Raw genomic sequence first — 17838 nt, forward strand, 5'->3', positions numbered from 1 at the left:
TTGTAGGAAGCTAAGAAGTGGCAGGAACGAAAAGAGGCACTGGAGGCTGTCGAGGCTTTGACCAAGAACCCCAAACTAGAGAACGGAGACTATGGAGACCTTGTCAGAGCCCTAAAGAAGGTAAAGGTTCAAAGTACTCTTGAGTGGCTTCAAAAAGCATTTTTTTCTCACAGGTTTGGGTTTCGCGATTGTCTCTTGACAAGTTTACTGTGTTCTAGGTCGTAGGGAAAGATGCTAACGTGATGCTGGTTTCAATGGCAGCTAAATGTCTGGCAGGACTGGCTACTGGACTGAGGAAGAAATTTGGAACATATGCAGGACAAGTAAGTTGAAGTGCCTTTTCTTGATCTAAATAACAGCACATTTTTGAGAAGAGAAAATGTTCTCTTTAACCTTGAAACACTAAACGTATGCTGTAGGCTGAAATGATCAGCACAGCAACTTTAGGAAATAAAACAAAAAACAAAAGTGTTTTATTTCAATTTTTTTTAAATTCCTTTTATTCATTAGGAATAAAAACAAACAAACATGATGCAAAGCTGTATAACAGATTGAGGTATCATAGTTTTCTCTAGTGTTGGATGCTGCACAGCAGTCATAAGTTTTGCACTTTTAAACTGATCTGTTTGTTTGCATCTTATATCACCTGTTTGTAAATGTCATCGAATAGGCTGGCCCAGTTTGTTACTTTCTAATGTGAGATGTGTCTTTTAAGGTGGTTCCAACCATTCTAGAGAAGTTCAAGGAAAAAAAGCCACAGGTTGTCCAATCCCTGCAGGAGGCAATTGATGCCATCTTTCTCACTGTGAGTAAATTCTTTACATCTCATTGACAACAGACTTCAGCATGTAAATCTGACTGAAAAACCTCTAGTCCTTGTTATGTGTACTTTCACTTAACAGCATAGATCAGCATGTTCAGTTTTTAGCCGTCGGCCATAAAAGGCTGTTTGGTTATTGTCACCACCCCCACTAGGCCGGTGCTGTGAACAACTAAGTTTGTGAATGCAAGAACGAGGTGACGTAGGAGCTTCAAATTGATACCGAAGTGCATCCACTAAGAATCTTGGATGAGTTTGAATCTCAGTGACCTTCTGAGGTCAAGTTTTCATAAAAACTTGTGAATTCCATAACTTGAGATCAAGACGGCATAAGATTTCGAAATTGAAAACATAAGTGTGTTGACTTATAGCTGAGAGGTAGCACTGGCAGTTGATGGTGTTCTTTATATTATATGCATTTTCCCCGTAGTTATAAACTTAGAACTTAAACTCCTGTTAATTGTAGAGAATTTCACTGACTGCAGACTTCTCCCCCCTCCAGACAACTTTCCAGAACCTGTCAGAGGAAATCCTGGCTGTGATGGACAATAAGAACCCTTCAATCAAGCAGCAGGCCTCTCTTTTTCTCGCCCGCTCCTTCAGACACTGCACACAAGCCACATTGCCCAAGAGCATCCTCAAGCCTTTCTGTGCTGCTCTCATCAAGGTGACTTAAGAACTGCAGCATTACAGTGTAATGCCTTTTAGGATGAACCTATAATTAACCCTTTCATGCATGAATTACAACCTCAATCAGGATTTCTCCAGAACCTTGAGGGTTTTTTTTTTTTTTTCAATAAAAATCTTTTTCTGCAGTTTAATGTCAAATTGCACTCTGAAAAAAAAAAATCATGGTACAAGTAAGCAATTGGAGTGAAAAAATAAATTGTGAAATCAATTTATAGACCAAAATGTATTCTAAACTTTTGACTCAAAATAGCCACCTTTGGCAGATATAACGGCTGAACATATCCGTGGCATTCTTTCTACAATAGAAATCAAATATTCTTCAGAAAGTTCTTCCCATATCTGTTGGAGAAGTTCTCATAAATGTGTGGCACTTGCAGGTTGCTTTGCTTTCACTGTTCTGTCCAGTTCATCCCAAACAAGCTTCAGGTTTGAACCCCTGACCAACTAGGCACATATCAGAGGGTATTGCAATGCTGTGGTAGCCATTTTGGTTCAGGGAGCCTCCCACTCTGTACAAGTCAGTGATCCTGGATCCAGCAAAACAGCCCCAGACGGTCACACTTCCTCCTCCATGTTTGACAGTTGATGCCACACACTGTGGAACCATCCTCTCGCCTACTTAGCGGCATACAAAGATCCTGCGTGATGAACCAAAGATTTCAGATTTTGATTAATCAGTCTGTAATACCTTCTTCCAGACTTCAGTAGTCCAATGATGGTGTTTCATGGCCCAGCAAAGCCTCTTTGTCTTATTCTGACATCTTAGCAATGCCTTTATTGCTGCAACTCATCCTGTCAAATCTGCAGCTCAGTCTTGTCTTTGAAACTCAGACTTGCTTACTACCACCACTATTAAGCTGTGCTTGAAGCTGTTGTCCTGTGAGCTGCTTATCACACAGAAACTTGTCCTCTGGTTCAGTGGTGGCTTTGGGTCTGCCAGACCTTTTCCTGTCAGAGTTTGCCCCAGTTTCTGTGTGCCCTTTGGAATCACTGACACTTTGACTTTCTTTGCAATTTGTCTGTAGGAAAGACCTGCATTTATAAGTGTTATAATGGTCTGTCTCTCTTCAATCAATTCTATTGTTAATTGCCTTTTTCTCTCAATTTTTGTAGCAGTACATTACTCCTGCAGCACAATACTGCTCCACTGATGCTCACGAGGGTATGGTACCACAGTGTGTTCCAGCACTGCTTTTATGCAGACAGAGTGGGTTGTAAGTAATCCCAAAAGTTGGAACACCTGTAGGAATTAGTAGCACCAGCTTTCAAGGCTTGATCAACCTCCATTGCTGCAGAACTGCTTTACATTGTTGACCCCCCCCCCCTTTGTTTCCTTCTCCTTTCTTTAAAAAAAAAAAAAAAAACGAAACAAAAAAAAAACCTGGCAGTCCACTTTTGTATCATTTCAGTCTATTCTTTGGACTTGAATGACTTGAATTGCAACATTCTTCTTTGTTAGTACTGAGTGCAATCTTGGCAGACAATATAGGCGAAACTGCACCCATAGTTTCCTGAAGTGTATTGCTGTTACAAAAATACGTGTACATGGTATTAGTGTATATAACAATAAAATTCGATGAATTTGTATAGTCAATGTCATCGATAATGGTGAGGATCGTTGCAGCCCTATTTGTGTATATCTGTATGAACTCGGACACCTCCTTAACAAATGTTTGCTGTAACATTCACAGATACAGTGATGTTAAGTTCTATGTTTGCATTTGTTTTATGTTCAATATATGTCACCTGTATGTAACTTAACAGACACCAAAATTTGTATCGCCTATTGAATTTTGTTCTAGTCACCACTAAATATGGAATGGAAAAATTTGAAAAAGCACTGCAGGTCTGGCCAACTAATTCTAAGTATACCTATGTTTTTCTCACAGCAAGTAAATGACTCTGCCCCAGAGGTCCGTGATGCTGCTTTTGAAGCTCTGGGGACTGCCATGAAAGTGGTGGGAGAGAAAGCTGTGAACCCTTTCCTGGCTGACTTGGATAAACTGAAATTGGATAAGGTGAGGATCAGGAAGATGTGAATTCAGATGTGAATTCGGTTCAATTTTTTGTTGTTGTCATGAACTGTTCACTTTGTTTTTGTTGCAGATTAAGGAGTGTGCTGATAATGTGGAGCTCTCAGGAGGTAGGAAGGGTGCAGGAGGAGGCGGCACAGTTGAGAAGAAATGTGCAGCTAAAGCCGTCGTCCCTGCTGAATCTGTATCCAAATCCTCTGTTCCATCGAAGAGCCAGACTTCTGCCAATAAGGTGTGCTGGGAGCAATGCATGTACAGAAAAGTCAAATTAGTCGAAGGAGAAATATTGTTGCCTTATTGTATATCAGCTTTGTTATTGATAAATAGGATGGTTGGCATCTTTACCAGTCTATAGTTCTACTTGAAACTTTATCCAGGTGTCAGCAGTGCCACCTAAGAAAGGGAAGCCAACCTCTGCAGCTGGTGCCAAATCCAAGAAGTCCTCCGACAGTAAAGAATTCACGGAGTCTGAACTTTCAGTAAGTCATTACTTGACTGCATGCTGGTCCTCTGCAACAAATGTCCGGCATATCAATACATGCTAGAACACTTGCTGTCTCCCAGTCCAGTGTGAAACTCATTGAAAAGAGAGGCAGCTATTCTAAGAAAGCTGGACAGAGCTGCAGAAAGTCTTTAAGCCATCAGCAGGGGGAAAAAATGTGTATATACTTGTACTATCCTACTACAGTGCACAGTTGACAGTGTACCTGCCCAATGAAATGTACACACAACGCAAGACTTTACATTCCCACGTACTTCATTTCTTGACAGGCTTTACAACTTAAAAACAAAGACAATGATGTGAATGCAACAGCCTACTATACTGTAAAACAACATGCTAGTAAGCACAGTTGAAAATAACAGATTTAAACAGCTGATTAAAGTAACTAAAACAATTCCATGTTTTCACTTGGGATTATATGAATATTGTCTTAAAGTTGGTTATCTTAGTTAATCAGTATCCAGTCCTCACTACTGACAAAGAGTGCCTAGCAGCATTAACTCATGTTATCATAGTAATATTTTATCCCTGTGGGATACAACATTATCAGGCTATTGCTTTGGAATTTCTTATTGTGTGCTTGTGTGTTGTTATATCAGGCTGAGGTGTGTCAGGACTTGGCTGCAGGTGTACTTCCTGCCTCCTGTCTTGAACAGCTGGACTCGGCCAACTGGAAGGACAGACTGGCCAGTATGGAGGAGTTCCAGAGGGTAAAGTCTTCCTGTTCTGTCCTCATCAGCTGTGTCATAAACAACTTCATCACAGAACAAAAGCTGATTGACTCATAATATCCAGCAGTGATTGCAAATAACTGCCATTTTTCATTAAATTTGTGTATCCTTCTAGGCTGTTGAGACGATGGATAAAGCTGCAATGCCCTGCCAGGCCTTAGTCAGGATGTTGGCCAAGAAACCAGGGTGGAAGGAGACGAACTTCCAGGTAATCATTGACAAGATGATGTTAATGAAACATCATTAACACCTGCTCAACAATTAACAACTACATTGCACAATTAACTAATGGGAGTGTCTCTTCCAGTTGACAGTGCTCCTATACAAATTTTACTGAAGGATTTGATGAGAATTAAAAAAAAAATGTCAATGAAAAGCTGCTGTAGAGGGAACCAAAGTTTTGGCACTGCACTTAAAACCATTGGCATTCTTTGAAAGCCAGTGTGTAAATGGCAAAATAAAGCACCTGTTATAGGACAGATCAGCCATGTCTGATTACTTACCCTTTTCTTGTTCAGGTGATGCAGTTGAAACTGCGGATTGTGGCTCTCATTGCTCAAAGGGGACAATTTTCCAAGACCTCAGCCTCTGTTGTTTTGGATGGCTTGGTGGACAAGGTTGGAGATGTCAAGTGTGGTGGAAATGCTAAAGAAGGACTGACTGCTATTGGAGAGGCCTGCTCACTGCCATGGACTGCAGAACAGGTAAGGATCAATTTTTCTGGATTGTTAAAGATTGAAAAGGTCTTTTTATATGTGCAGAAAATGACAGAAACATCAACAGATACTACTGTAGCAACAGCGCCTTGATACAACTGTTGTTAATAAAATTGAACTGAGAATGCACAGTATTAATGACTTATGATTTTTCTTTGTCAGGTTGTTTCTATGGCTTTTTCCCAGAAAAATCCCAAAAACCAGGCAGAGACTCTGAACTGGCTGTCTAATGCTATGAAGGAGTTTGGCTTTGCAGGGTAACTTCCTGTCCATCACACATCACTTTATTTGTAACATAATTTCCAACTGATTTTGATTTGGGGGGGGGGGCTTCTTTAAAACATCTTCATTTAACATTTTGCCAGGGAGGTTATGTTTTTGTTCCCAACTGCCACAGGACGAGAGGCAGGGTAAATCCTGGGGAGGTCCATTCACCATTCACACTTATATTCACATCTATAGACAATTTTAAAATCACGAACTAACCTAACCGTACTAACTGCATGTCTTTGGTGGTGTTAGGAGGGGGAATACCTGGAGAAATCCCACCTATTCCTGTTAGGCAACAATAACACCAGTAAATGAATAAAAAGAAAAACAATTCTACAAAAACAGAGTGGGCCAAAGTTTTTCTACAGCAAAGACTCCTTGCCAGTTATTATAAATGCCTGATTGCAGTTCTTGCTTTTTCATATTGCAACTAGATCGCATATAGAAGATTGAGATGGGCACCATGACATCAGTTGTTTTCCTGGCCTCATGTATCTATGCCATTTTCACCCTGGAAGTTGTCCTAAAGACCTCTGTTAACATTTGACCTCCCTACTCTCCAGTATCAATGTGAAGGGTTTCATCAACAATGTGAAGACAGCTCTGGGAGCAACCAACCCCGCTGTTAGGACAGCAGCCATCACTTTGCTGGGAGTCATGTACCTCTACATGGGAGCTCCACTACGCATGTTCTTTGAAGATGAGAAGCCGGCTCTCCTTGCACAGATAGATGCAGAGTTCGAGAAGGTAGCACTTCCAGAGATTTCTCTAAATTTAACTATGTGCTCAGTTTAGCAAGTGTGACCGGTTTAATTATTGTAGTAGTATAATAACAACGGGAAAAATAATCACAACTAGTGTCTCTTTATCCTGTCTCCTGTTTTAGATGCAAGGTCAATCTCCACCACCCCCTATCAGGTTCACCAAAAAAGTGGCGGCAGAGGAGGAGGGTGCTGAAGTTGAGGAGCAGGATGAAGATGCTGGAGGTGGAGGACAAAATATCATGGACCTGCTGCCCCGAACAGATGTCAGGTAACCTGATTGTTTCCTTGAAATTTATTTAACCATGCATCCATGTGCGGCAGCTGGAGCATGGCTTCTCCGATGGCGACATTTTCAAATTCTTAGGTCCACACAGGGTTGTTACCCATCTTAAGAGCTTCTAGACTGTTGCTGTTTAGACATTTATCTGGCTAATTAAGCCATCAGTAGGATGTTGGGCCTTAAATCTGTAATATGTCATGTTTGCTATCCCCCTTCTTTCTTTAATGTAGCTCTTTTTCCTTCTGTCTCTAAGTGACAAGATCACGACTGACCTTGTGTCTAAAATTGGAGATAAGAACTGGAAGATCAGAAAGGAAGGTCTGGATGAGGTTGCAGCCATCATTTCAGAGGCCAAGTTCATCATGGCCAACATTGGAGAGCTGCCTCTGGCCCTGAAGGGACGTCTCAGTGACTCCAACAAGATCCTGGTGCGTAAGATGGTGCTCTTCACCTGACCTACAGATCTCGTGTGCGTGCGTGATTTGAGAGGGGAGAGGGGGGGGAAATCACCTGTACTGTATTTATCTACTTAACCTATTTGGTTCTTATCTTTGGTGAGGAAAGTATGGAGATAAAAATTATCGCTTTGTGTTCAAGCATTAGTGCTCCTGCCTTCATTTAAAATCATGCATATCGATGGTCTGGTGAAAAAAAACATTCAATCATTTTTACTACTCAGATTTCTCCTTCTAACATATTGGTCAAACGTATATTTCGATTCATCTTTGATTAAGAATTGGAGTACTTAATTGGATCGTTTTTACTCACAGAAGGCTGAATGTTAAGATCCTTTAACCCCTTCCCAGCTGTGACAACAAGGAGCGGCCAAGGGGCACTTTTAGGATGCTAATGTTCACATTTTGAAATGAAAAGGCAGATGGTTTGGAAGACAGGTAATAAAGGCCATCTGTGTCAACTGTCGTTGAACAGAGGGGGTAGCTTACAACACTGACTATTAGCCACCTACAATGCAGATTTGAGATCCCTTCCATGGCGCCTCAACCGCCACTCACATCTGTAAGGTGACCCCAATAGGTGAGATGATGGGGTGAGGCAAGCTCTTAGTGGTTTGATCCGAAACATCTGGTGATAATGATCCATGCCTTTATTCATGACGTGATGAGGCACATTAACACCACTAGGATTTAAATACCTGGAACTCCATTTGGATTTTGAACTGAAGGAGCCTCTTGGATGACAGGTGAAATGTCTCTGTGAAACTTAAAGAAGTCCAGTTGATTTCCTTAGATGAAATCTAATGTGTTTGTGTCTGTCTCAAAAATTAAAAACTGTAACAGTTTAGTGTGGAGCGATATTATGTGAGGTAACTATGTAGTAATACTTAAACTAAATAGGCAGTAAATGTTAATAAGGGTTTTACTTTGTGTTTTTCAGGTGCAGCAGACTCTTTCTATTCTGCAGCAACTGGCTACAGCCTTGGGACCTGGACTTAAGCAGCACGTCAAAGCTCTGGGAATTCCCATAATAACCGTTCTAGGAGACAGCAAGGTACTCAGCCCACCGATGATAGTATTCATGATCATCTTGTTGCAAACTTTTTTCTTTTTTTTTTTTAAAAAACCCTCCATTCCAGAGCTTTCCTGCTTTTGAGATTTTTACATGAAAATTTCATAAAAATATGAAAGTGCCATGAAGGAAACATGTTAATGAAAACAATAGTAAGATATATAGACCTAGATTGAATTGTGCTGGCAATTATTTCTGCAGCCAAATGTGAGGGCGACTGCCATGACCACACTTCAGGCCTGGGTGGAGCAGACTGGGATGAAGGACTGGCTGGAGGGAGAAGATCTTTCTGAGGAACTGAAGAGAGAGAATCCCTTTCTGCGACAAGAGGTACACACACACACACCTATTCTTTTTGCTGTGTGGTCTCACAGAACATAACTTTGACTGTTCTGTTTTCTAGAGATGGATTTGAAATTTTAGTTGTTGGTGTTCCTTATTGCATGAATTGCAGCACAACGGGATGTAAGAAAGAGACTCATGTTTTGCTGGAAACCTCTCTGCATTCCCCAGGTGCTCGGCTGGTTAGCAGAGAAGTTGCCCACACAGAGGACTGTTCCAGGGGATCTGATGCTGTGCATTCCTCAGCTTTACACCTGTCTGGAGGACAGAAATGGAGATGTGCGCAAAAAGGCTCAGGATGCCCTTCCTACCTTTATGATGCATCTTGGCTACGACAAGATGACCAAAGCGACAGGCAAACTCAAAGTACGAACCTACGGGATATTTTTGCTTCTTGACCACAAATAGTGAGTAGGGATTAATGTCATCTTACTCTCATCTCCCCTCAGCCTGCCTCTAAGGATCAGGTGGTATCCATGTTGGAAAAGGCCAGAGCAGTGATGCCAGCTAAACCTGCGGCGCCAGCCAAAACGGGGGGAGGGAAAGGATATGCAGAGCCAAATAGAGCTGCTTCAGGTATTTTTAATATTTTAGCATAGTCCCGAGTACGTGTTCAGAACATTTCGGTGGTACTCAAATTTATCTAAACAATGGATTGCATTTAATATTACAGGAATGGTTAAAAAAAAGTAAATTCCACCAATACAGCCAGTCTTTATCCTGATGATAAAGGTGAAGCTTGGCGGTTGAAGGTTGCTGTTGTTAAGACTGTATTGGACTTTTTCTCATGTGTAACTAAATAATGATGGAACCCTTTTTAGCTTTTAAATCCCCTGTTTTGTTTTAAGTGTACTTGTTCATGTTTAAGAGTGATGCCTTTTTTTTGATCTCCTCTCCTTCACAATGAACCCTCTTCAACTGGTCTAACAATAGAACTCAGGATTTCATTGGAGAGAAGTTTGTCATTTCCTGTTAGGCTTGCAGGTATGAGCTAAAATGGCCAGACCATTCTATTAATTTGAATCTGTCCTCTGCAGCCTCCAGGTCTCAACTACCAAGTGAAGACGTCGCTGATAGTAAACCAGAAGTTAAGAAAGTCCGAGGTGGAATGGCTGCTAAGAAGGTATTTATGCTTCTCACGTGTGTGTGAGTGAACATTATTCATTTTGTGTACTGCACTCAGCAGATACAAGGTGCTTTATAAATTAAGTCAGTACAGTATGGTTTGCCATGCCATGCACATTTGCGACTGGGTTTTTTTTTTTTTTTTTCTTTTACACTATTTTCTTATCAGTTAATTCAGGACTAAGAAGTTGTAAACACAATATGGTTTTTCTACTCACCCAGCCTCCCTCCCCACCTGAGGAACCCATCCCTCCCCCTTCTTCCAAGGACAAGGACAATAATGGTAGTAAAAAGCCTTCCAGCAAAGGGAAGGCTGCTGGTGGCAATCAACAGGTAGATGTTCAAGTGGTGTTTAGTGATGAAAGTCGGCTCAGAACTTCATTTGAACTGTCCCTGCTCTCTCCCAGTACATCAGGAGCAGAGTTTCTCACTGGGCTCTTTTTAACTCTTTTCAGCCTCTCTCTCTCTCGCCGTGGTTGTGTCAAAAATGCACTAACTTGGTTGCAAAAACAAAATTGATAGTTCACACAGGATTCAGGTTTCACTTAACTGCATGAATGTGTGTGTCAGACTTCAGCGTTGCAACCTGCCTTGCATAACACCTCCTATATTTCTTCTTTCTGCAGTGTGTTACTTACAAGCTCTTCCTCTCTTCATTTGACATTAGAAAACATTACTATGCTCACACATCCACAGGCAGAACAATGTTTAATTCAGCTGTTCTCACTATGAATTTGCTGTTGCTTCCCTCAGGGTGCTGCTGGTAAGAAGCCTGTGTCTAAAGGTCTGAAGGATGATGAAGATAAGTCTGGGCCACTCTTCATCCTCATCGCCAATGCGAAGGAACAGAGGATCAAAGAGGAGAAGCAATTGAAGGTACCAGTAGATGGAAAAACAGCAATAGGGCATGTCTTTGTGGACTTTCTAATTGTAGGTGTGTCCTTTGGGCTGCTGGACTTTGTTTTAGACTCGTGAAGTCTAAAAACATGAAATTTAAGAACTAAGGTTATTAATTATTTATTTATTTATTTATTTATTTATTTATTTATAAGCTGAAATTTAAATTGAAAACATTAGATATTGTTCTGTGTGCAGTGCGCTAAACACCACAATGAAACAGAGAACCAACCTAACATGAAGTGACAGGAAGCTAACATACTCAACAACACATCAAAAGAATAGAAGTCCTATAAAAGAACACAAGTTTTATTGGCACAGACAAAGGCTTTGACTTTGAAATGAAACATACACAATCTGGTGATCAAAATATGCTGGTTGTACAGCTGACGTCAAAGTTTAATAGACAAAGACCAGTGTGTTGTCTCTATAGATGATGTACACGTGAATATAATTTTGGCACAAATGAAACTTCCAGAGGAGCCGTCATAGGGCAAGGGCACTCTGGGCAGGTCACCAGTCCATTGCAGGGTCCATACAAAGACAGGCAAGCACATACTCATATCCTCATGTATAGCTAATTTTTAGACGCTCCAATTTAACCAAATTGGAGAAATGGAAGAAAACCATCGCAGATAAGAAATCTCTATGCAGCATAAGATCAGGTTTGTACCCAAACTTTTATTACTTTGAGGAGAAAGTACAGGAGAGAAGAAGACTTGAGAATTAAAAGCAGCTCTAAAAATATATAGAAATACTTTTGTCTTATTAATGGGCAATAATGAATATTAGAGAGAAAAATGTCTTTCAAATTCAACTGCTCATTGGTTTCCATTTTAGACTGTTTCTCTCTCCCCCCCCTCCCCCCCCCCCATTTGTTTCATTTTTCCAAAAAACCACCTTTATTTATGAATAACTGAGTTTGTCTGTAAGCCTTTAAAGGAGAATGTGGTGAGAAGCAATAATAACAGCCTTCTGAAGTTTCTGTGCTGCTGAAAACAAGATGTTATGAAGGTGTAGCTATTAATTGATTAATATTAACAATAATTCACTGTTCGGTATAATAACCCTCAGGTCAGTGGCTCAGTTTTACTGGCCCAGTTTTACTGGTACACACCTACCCAGTAGTTATACAAGGTGGTTACAGGAACAGCGCCGCTGTGTTGGATACTACAAACACGTTTTGGTTTTGTTTTTTTCATTCTACCTGAGCTCAGTCTGTCTGTAACTGCTCGGCCTCTTTGCTCTTCGCGGTGTGTAAACAGACTCTGGCTCCATGTTAAACTACGCCAGCGTCATCATCACTGCTGCTGTTGTCTTATCAGGGTTTCTGTTTAAAACTGGGGCCTGTGTGGCCTTAATGTCACACCTTTTATTTACACAATGCTCCTAAATAAGTTTGTATTACAGCCCCGTTTTTAGTTGCAAATGTGGGTGAAACACTTGAGTTCCCATTTCCATCGTGACAGCAGCACGCTGCAGAGCCGCGGTTTGTTCGAAGTTTTTATAATCAGATGCTTCAAAATACTTGACTCATTGCAGCTCTATTTTTCATGTATGTCCAAAATCATTTGCACCTTTTTGTTCTATGTTCCCTATTAATTACCACCAGTACCACTTTAAATGCTACAGATTGTGGTTCACTTATAATACAGAAACCCATTTGCTGCACACGTATATAGCTCTTAAATGGAATAATAAAGAGCTGTTGTAACGTATTGTACTGAAAAAAAGCAGCATCAGCTCCAATTACAGTATCTTAATTACGAGATACTATAATTAAGATGCTGTGTAAACTACACACTTGTAGTTAAGAAATTGTTACTCTTTTTTTTTTTTTTTGTGTGAACACAACACCTCCAGTTTAATGTATGTCAGAGAAAGGGAGATTGTAATCATTCTCATCATCATGATGCAAAATGAATGAAATGGTAGAATACATGTAGCCTCTGTAGGACTGTTGAATACCAGTTAAACCATTTAAAGGCATTTTCATAGTGTTGCATTGTGATAAAATTAGATGTGCAAAATGTATTTTATTTTATTTTTTGGTGAAATATGACATGTCTGCTTAAATAAAAAAACTTTTTTGTTGTAGATTCTGAAGTGGAACTTCATCACCCCTCGAGATGAATATGTGGAGCAGTTGAAAACTCAAATGTCCACCTGTTTTGCAAAGTGGCTGCAAGATGAGCTGTTTCACTTCGACTTCCAAAGACATGTCAAGGCCATTGGAGTCATGATTGAGGTATTGGCTGGTCCTCTTCCTACTGCAGTGCGTTTTGTTTGCGTTTCACTAATGAAGTCTGTTTAACAGAGGTTGGAGAGTGAGAGTGAAGCCACCATCAGCTGTCTGGACCTGATTCTGAAGTGGTTCACCCTGCGGTTTTTTGATACCAACACCACAGTCCTGATGAAGGTGCTTGAGTATCTAAAATTGCTGTTTGCCATGCTGAATAGAGAGAACTACCACCTGACGGAGTATGAAGCCAACTCCTTCGTCCCCTACCTCATACTTAAGGTGAGTACATATCCGAATGGGACCTCTTCATTTATTTTCTTCCTCACTCCATCCGCTGAGCATCTTCCCTCATATTTAGGTTGGAGAATCAAAAGATGTGGTTCGCAAAGATGTTCGGGCTATCCTGGCCATGCTATGCAAGGTTTATCCAGCATCCAAGGTCTTCCCTTTCCTCATGGATGGAACCAAATCCAAAAACTCCAAACAGAGAGCTGGTAGGTTTTCTTTGGTTAGTCTTTGCTGCACCACATGACTATCAGTCCTCTTCTGTTTGTGCCAATTTTTTTTTTATAGCTATAAAACAAAAATTGCATTAGAAATGAAAGCTGTGTGGCAGGATTTTGATTTGGGGAAGGAAAATGTTCTTTTCAAGCTCTGTCAGCTCCAGCAATTCAGGAAGACATCTGTAGCGATAGGTTGGGTGTTAGGAGAAAGACGAGGGCAAACAGAAACTGGACCGAAGACTCACTATGGGAGAAAGGGCCAGAGTTTACTAATTAAATGTAGTAGTGGTGTATAAACCTACAGGGAGGAAAAAGAAATGCTCAGTGCATTATGGGAAGCCTAAGCCTATTGTAACATAAGCATATAAGCTTTATCAGAAAGAAAAGTTTTAGGCCTAATCTTAAAAGTAGAGCATGTATGTCTCTTAAATCCAAACTAGGAACTGGTTCCTTAGTAAATAGCTGAAGATTTTGCCTCCCATTCTGCTTCTATGAAACACAAGTCTGCAGTCCAAGTGCAAAATTGCTGTTAGGTTAATAAGGTACTATAAGGTACTGAGGAGGCCATTAGACTGGAACCGGGGGGGAATTCAAGTGAGAATGGACAACTGAAACACCAAATGGCTTAGGGAAACCACAGAAGACATTTAAGTGGGTGATTGCAGGAAGGAGAGAGAGAGAGAAATAGACAATTTATCGACTGTATGGCCTTCACATTTATGTGAAGCTGTATGTAGAGAAATGCAGGGGAAATACTGTAACACATTGTAATTGTGTTGTGTTTTTGTTTTTCTCAGAATGTCTGGAGGAGTTAGGTTGTTTGATAGAGGGCTATGGGATGAATGTATGCCAGCCTACTCCAGCTAAGTCTCTGAAAGAAATTGCTGTGCACATTGGTGACAGAGACACATCTGTACGCAATGCTGCCCTCAACACTGTGGTGGCTGTCTACAACGTCTGCGGGGATCAGGTCTACAAACTTATAGGAAATGTAAGATGAGCACTGGTCCTGGTCATGTTTTGGTAAGACTTCACATGAAATTGTACTCTGCACTCTTTGACATGCTTCTATCCCTGTGCCTCCAGTTGTCGGAGAAGGACATGAGTATGCTAGAAGAGAGAATAAAGCGATCAGCAAAGAAAGCACCCACAGCTGTGGCCAAACAGACTGCAACAGATCGGTCTCAGAAGGAGCACCCAACAAACTCCAATGCCACCTTCCTCCGCAAGCCTGCACAGGAAGACCCTAATAAGCTTAAGTATGTCCCCTCTGATTATGAGGTTGTCTCAACTAAATAAAAAAATAAAAAGGACCCTCACCAAGAGATAAGAATATTGATGAGGGGGAAAAATCATTGTGTGATTACTGCTTGGTGACAGTGCACAGCAGGCCTTTGAAACGGCTATTCTTCAAGTTTAGCGACTGGTTACAGTAGGGCAGAAATACTAGAAGTTTTCACATATAGTTTAAAGCATGATACAAATCACTTAAGGCACTGGTCTTGTAAAAATGACCCTTGTTGTAATGAGGTTGACGGTTTCTTGGTTGTGCCTGCACGAATCCCAACACATTAACAACTCGATGCTAAAACTTTACTGACTCTTCAGTGTAAAAGTAAGCTTCATGTCAGCTGATACAGTTAATTTGCCCCAGAAAAAATATTAGTAATCCAGGAGAGCAGTTTGAAACTACTATACATCTTAGAGTCATAGTGGGGAAAGACTGGACTGGAGTACCTGGAGAGAACCTACGTAGGCACAGGGAGAACATGCAGACAAAAACAGGATGCAGTCAGCTGGCAGATTCAAACCAGGAACCATCTTGCTAGTAGGTGACAATGCTGCCACTACACCTCTTTGCTGGCAGCATTTTATTTTCTGTGCCACTAAAGTGCCATTAGGTAACTGTTGTTGTGATTCGGTGCGTTATAAGTAAAATTGAATCGGTTTGATAAAGCTGTCATAGTTTGAGAGTTACTGGCTCAACATTGACCCTTTCATTATGCACAGTGAATTATTGTAGCATGTAGTTTTGTGGACCAGTGCACAAGGGAGCAGCTTCAGCTTCACAGTAAACTAAATGGAAGACCAGTATGACCAGTATAACATTAACCTCCTAAGACCCGAACTCTTCCACGGCATGCATTTTTAATTTGTCTTTGATATTTGGGCATATTGGGGCCCGATGAATGTAAAAACAAAGAATTACCAGATTTAATTTTTTTATTTTATTTTTTTTACCTGATTTTTGTTTCTAAGAAAAATGAGAGCCACATATGAGGATATTTGTTTAAAATTTCGATAGAACAGTAGCAGTATAATGTCCTCGTAAGTGGATATTCAATTCAATTTTATTTATATAGCGCCAAATCACAACATAAGTCGCCTCAAGGCGCTTCATAGATACAGAGAAAAACCCAACAATCATATGACCCCCTATGAGCAAGCACTTTGGCGACAGTGGGAAGGAAAAACTCCCTTTTAACAGGAAGAAACCTCCGGCAGAACCAGGCTCAGGGAGGAGCGGCCATCTGCTGCGACCGGTTGGGGTGAGAGAAGGAAGACAGGATAAAAGACATGCTGTGGAAGAGAGACAGAGGTTAATAACAGATATGATTCAGTGCAGAGAGGTCTATTAACACATAGTGAGTGAGAAAGGTGACTGGAAAGGAAAAACTTAATGCATCATGGGAATCCCCCGGTAGCCTACGTCTATTGCAGCATAACTAAGGGAGGATTCAGGGTCACCTGGTCCAGCCCTAACTATATGCTTTAGCAAAAAGGAAAGTTTTAAGCCTAATATTAAAAGTAGAGATAGTGTCTGTCTCCCGAATCCAAACTGGAAGCTGGTTCCACAGAAGAGGGGCCTGAAAACTGAAAGCTCTCCCTCCCATTCTACTTTTAAATACTCTAGGAACAACAAGTAGGCCTGCAGAGCAAGAGCGAAGTGCTCTAATAGGGTGATATGGTACTACAAGGTCATTAAGATAAGATGGGGCCTGATTATTTAAGACCTTGTATGTGAGGAGCAGGATTTTGAATTCAATTCTGGACTTAACAGGAAGCCAATGAAGGGAAGCCAATACAGGAGAAATATGCTCTCTCTTTCTAGTCCCTGTCAGTACTCTTGCTGCAGCATTTTGGATTAGTTGAAAGCTTTTCAGTGAGTTTTTTGGACATCCTGATAATAATGAATTACAGTCGTCCAGCCTGGAAGTAATAAATGCATGAACTAGTTTTTCAGCGTCACTCTGAGACAGGATGTTTCTAATTTTAGAGATGTTGCGCAAATGGAAGAACGCAGTCTTACATATTTGTTTAATATGTGCGTTGAAGGACATGTCCTGGTCAAAAATGACTCCAAGGTTCCTCACAGCGTTACTGGAGGCCAAGGTAATGCCATCCAGAGTAAGAATCTGGTTAGATACCATATTTCTAAGATTTTCAGGGCCGAGTACAATAACCTCAGTTTTATCTGAATTAAGAAGCAGAAAGTTAGCAGTCATCCAGGTCTTTATGTCTTTAAGACATTCCTGCAGTTTAACTAATTGGTGTGTGTTATCTGGCTTCATGGACAGATAGAGCTGGGTGTCATCTGCATAGCAGTGAAAATGTATGCTATGTCTTCTAATGATGCTGCCTAAGGGAAGCATGTATAATGTAAACAGAATTGGTCCTAGCACTGAACCCTGTGGAACTCCATAATTAACCTCAGTGTGTGAAGAGGACTCTCCATTTACATGCACAAATTGGAGTCTATTAGATAGATATGATACAAACCACTGCAGTGCAGTACCTGTAATACCTACAGCATGTTCTAATCGCTCTAATAGGATATTATGGTCGACAGTATTGAATGCTGCACTAAGGTCTAGCAGGACAAGCACAGAGATGAGTCCACTGTCAGAGGCCATAAGAAGATCATTTGTAACCTTCACTAAAGCTGTTTCTGTGCTGTCATGAGCTCTGAAACCTGACTGAAACTCTTCAAATAAGCCATTCCTCTGCAGATGATCTGTTAGCTGTTTGACAACTACTCTTTCAAGGATTTTTGATATGAAAGTAAGGTTAGAGATTGGCCTATAATTAGCTAAGACTGCTGGGTCTAGAGATGGCTTTTTGAGTAAAGGTTTAACTACAGCCAGCTTGAAGGCCTGTGGTACATAGCCGATTATTAGAGATAGGTTGATCATATTTAAGATTGAAGAATTAATTAATGGCAGGACTTCTTTGAGCAGTTTTGTAGGAATGGGGTCTAAAAGACACGTTGATGGTTTGGAGGAAGTAATTATTGAAGTTACTCAGACTCTTTTTCTCCAATTGATCTTTCTAACTTAACATCAATGGTACTAAGAGTAGCTGTAGATAATATTACATCTGTGGGATGATTATTGGT

At 40.7% G+C, this 17838-nt stretch overlaps 1 protein-coding gene across 2 annotated transcripts in view; it reads left to right on the forward strand.

Moving 5' to 3' along the window:
• The window catches only part of ckap5 (cytoskeleton associated protein 5), a 42841-nt gene that overhangs the window by 13730 nt on the left and 11273 nt on the right, over window positions 1–17838 (forward strand). For both annotated transcript variants that reach the window (XM_085359523.1, XM_085359524.1), the window contains exons 8-33: window positions 7–120; window positions 219–323; window positions 716–805; window positions 1323–1487; window positions 3400–3528; window positions 3617–3775; window positions 3921–4022; window positions 4645–4755; window positions 4892–4984; window positions 5295–5480; window positions 5655–5749; window positions 6326–6509; window positions 6649–6794; window positions 7060–7234; window positions 8202–8315; window positions 8535–8663; window positions 8847–9041; window positions 9125–9251; window positions 9713–9798; window positions 10023–10133; window positions 10554–10676; window positions 12796–12945; window positions 13015–13218; window positions 13298–13433; window positions 14240–14433; window positions 14529–14701. In XM_085359523.1, the coding sequence (XP_085215649.1) occupies window positions 7–120; window positions 219–323; window positions 716–805; window positions 1323–1487; window positions 3400–3528; window positions 3617–3775; window positions 3921–4022; window positions 4645–4755; window positions 4892–4984; window positions 5295–5480; window positions 5655–5749; window positions 6326–6509; window positions 6649–6794; window positions 7060–7234; window positions 8202–8315; window positions 8535–8663; window positions 8847–9041; window positions 9125–9251; window positions 9713–9798; window positions 10023–10133; window positions 10554–10676; window positions 12796–12945; window positions 13015–13218; window positions 13298–13433; window positions 14240–14433; window positions 14529–14701 (3596 nt within the window). The remainder of the gene's footprint in view (window positions 1–6; window positions 121–218; window positions 324–715; window positions 806–1322; window positions 1488–3399; window positions 3529–3616; window positions 3776–3920; window positions 4023–4644; window positions 4756–4891; window positions 4985–5294; window positions 5481–5654; window positions 5750–6325; window positions 6510–6648; window positions 6795–7059; window positions 7235–8201; window positions 8316–8534; window positions 8664–8846; window positions 9042–9124; window positions 9252–9712; window positions 9799–10022; window positions 10134–10553; window positions 10677–12795; window positions 12946–13014; window positions 13219–13297; window positions 13434–14239; window positions 14434–14528; window positions 14702–17838) is intronic.

Source organism: Diplotaxodon limnothrissa, linkage group LG7 (assembly GCF_057381915.1).
Source record: "Diplotaxodon limnothrissa isolate DT_005_m linkage group LG7, D_limnothrissa_male_GT1.1, whole genome shotgun sequence".
Lineage (NCBI taxonomy): Eukaryota > Metazoa > Chordata > Actinopteri > Cichliformes > Cichlidae > Diplotaxodon > Diplotaxodon limnothrissa.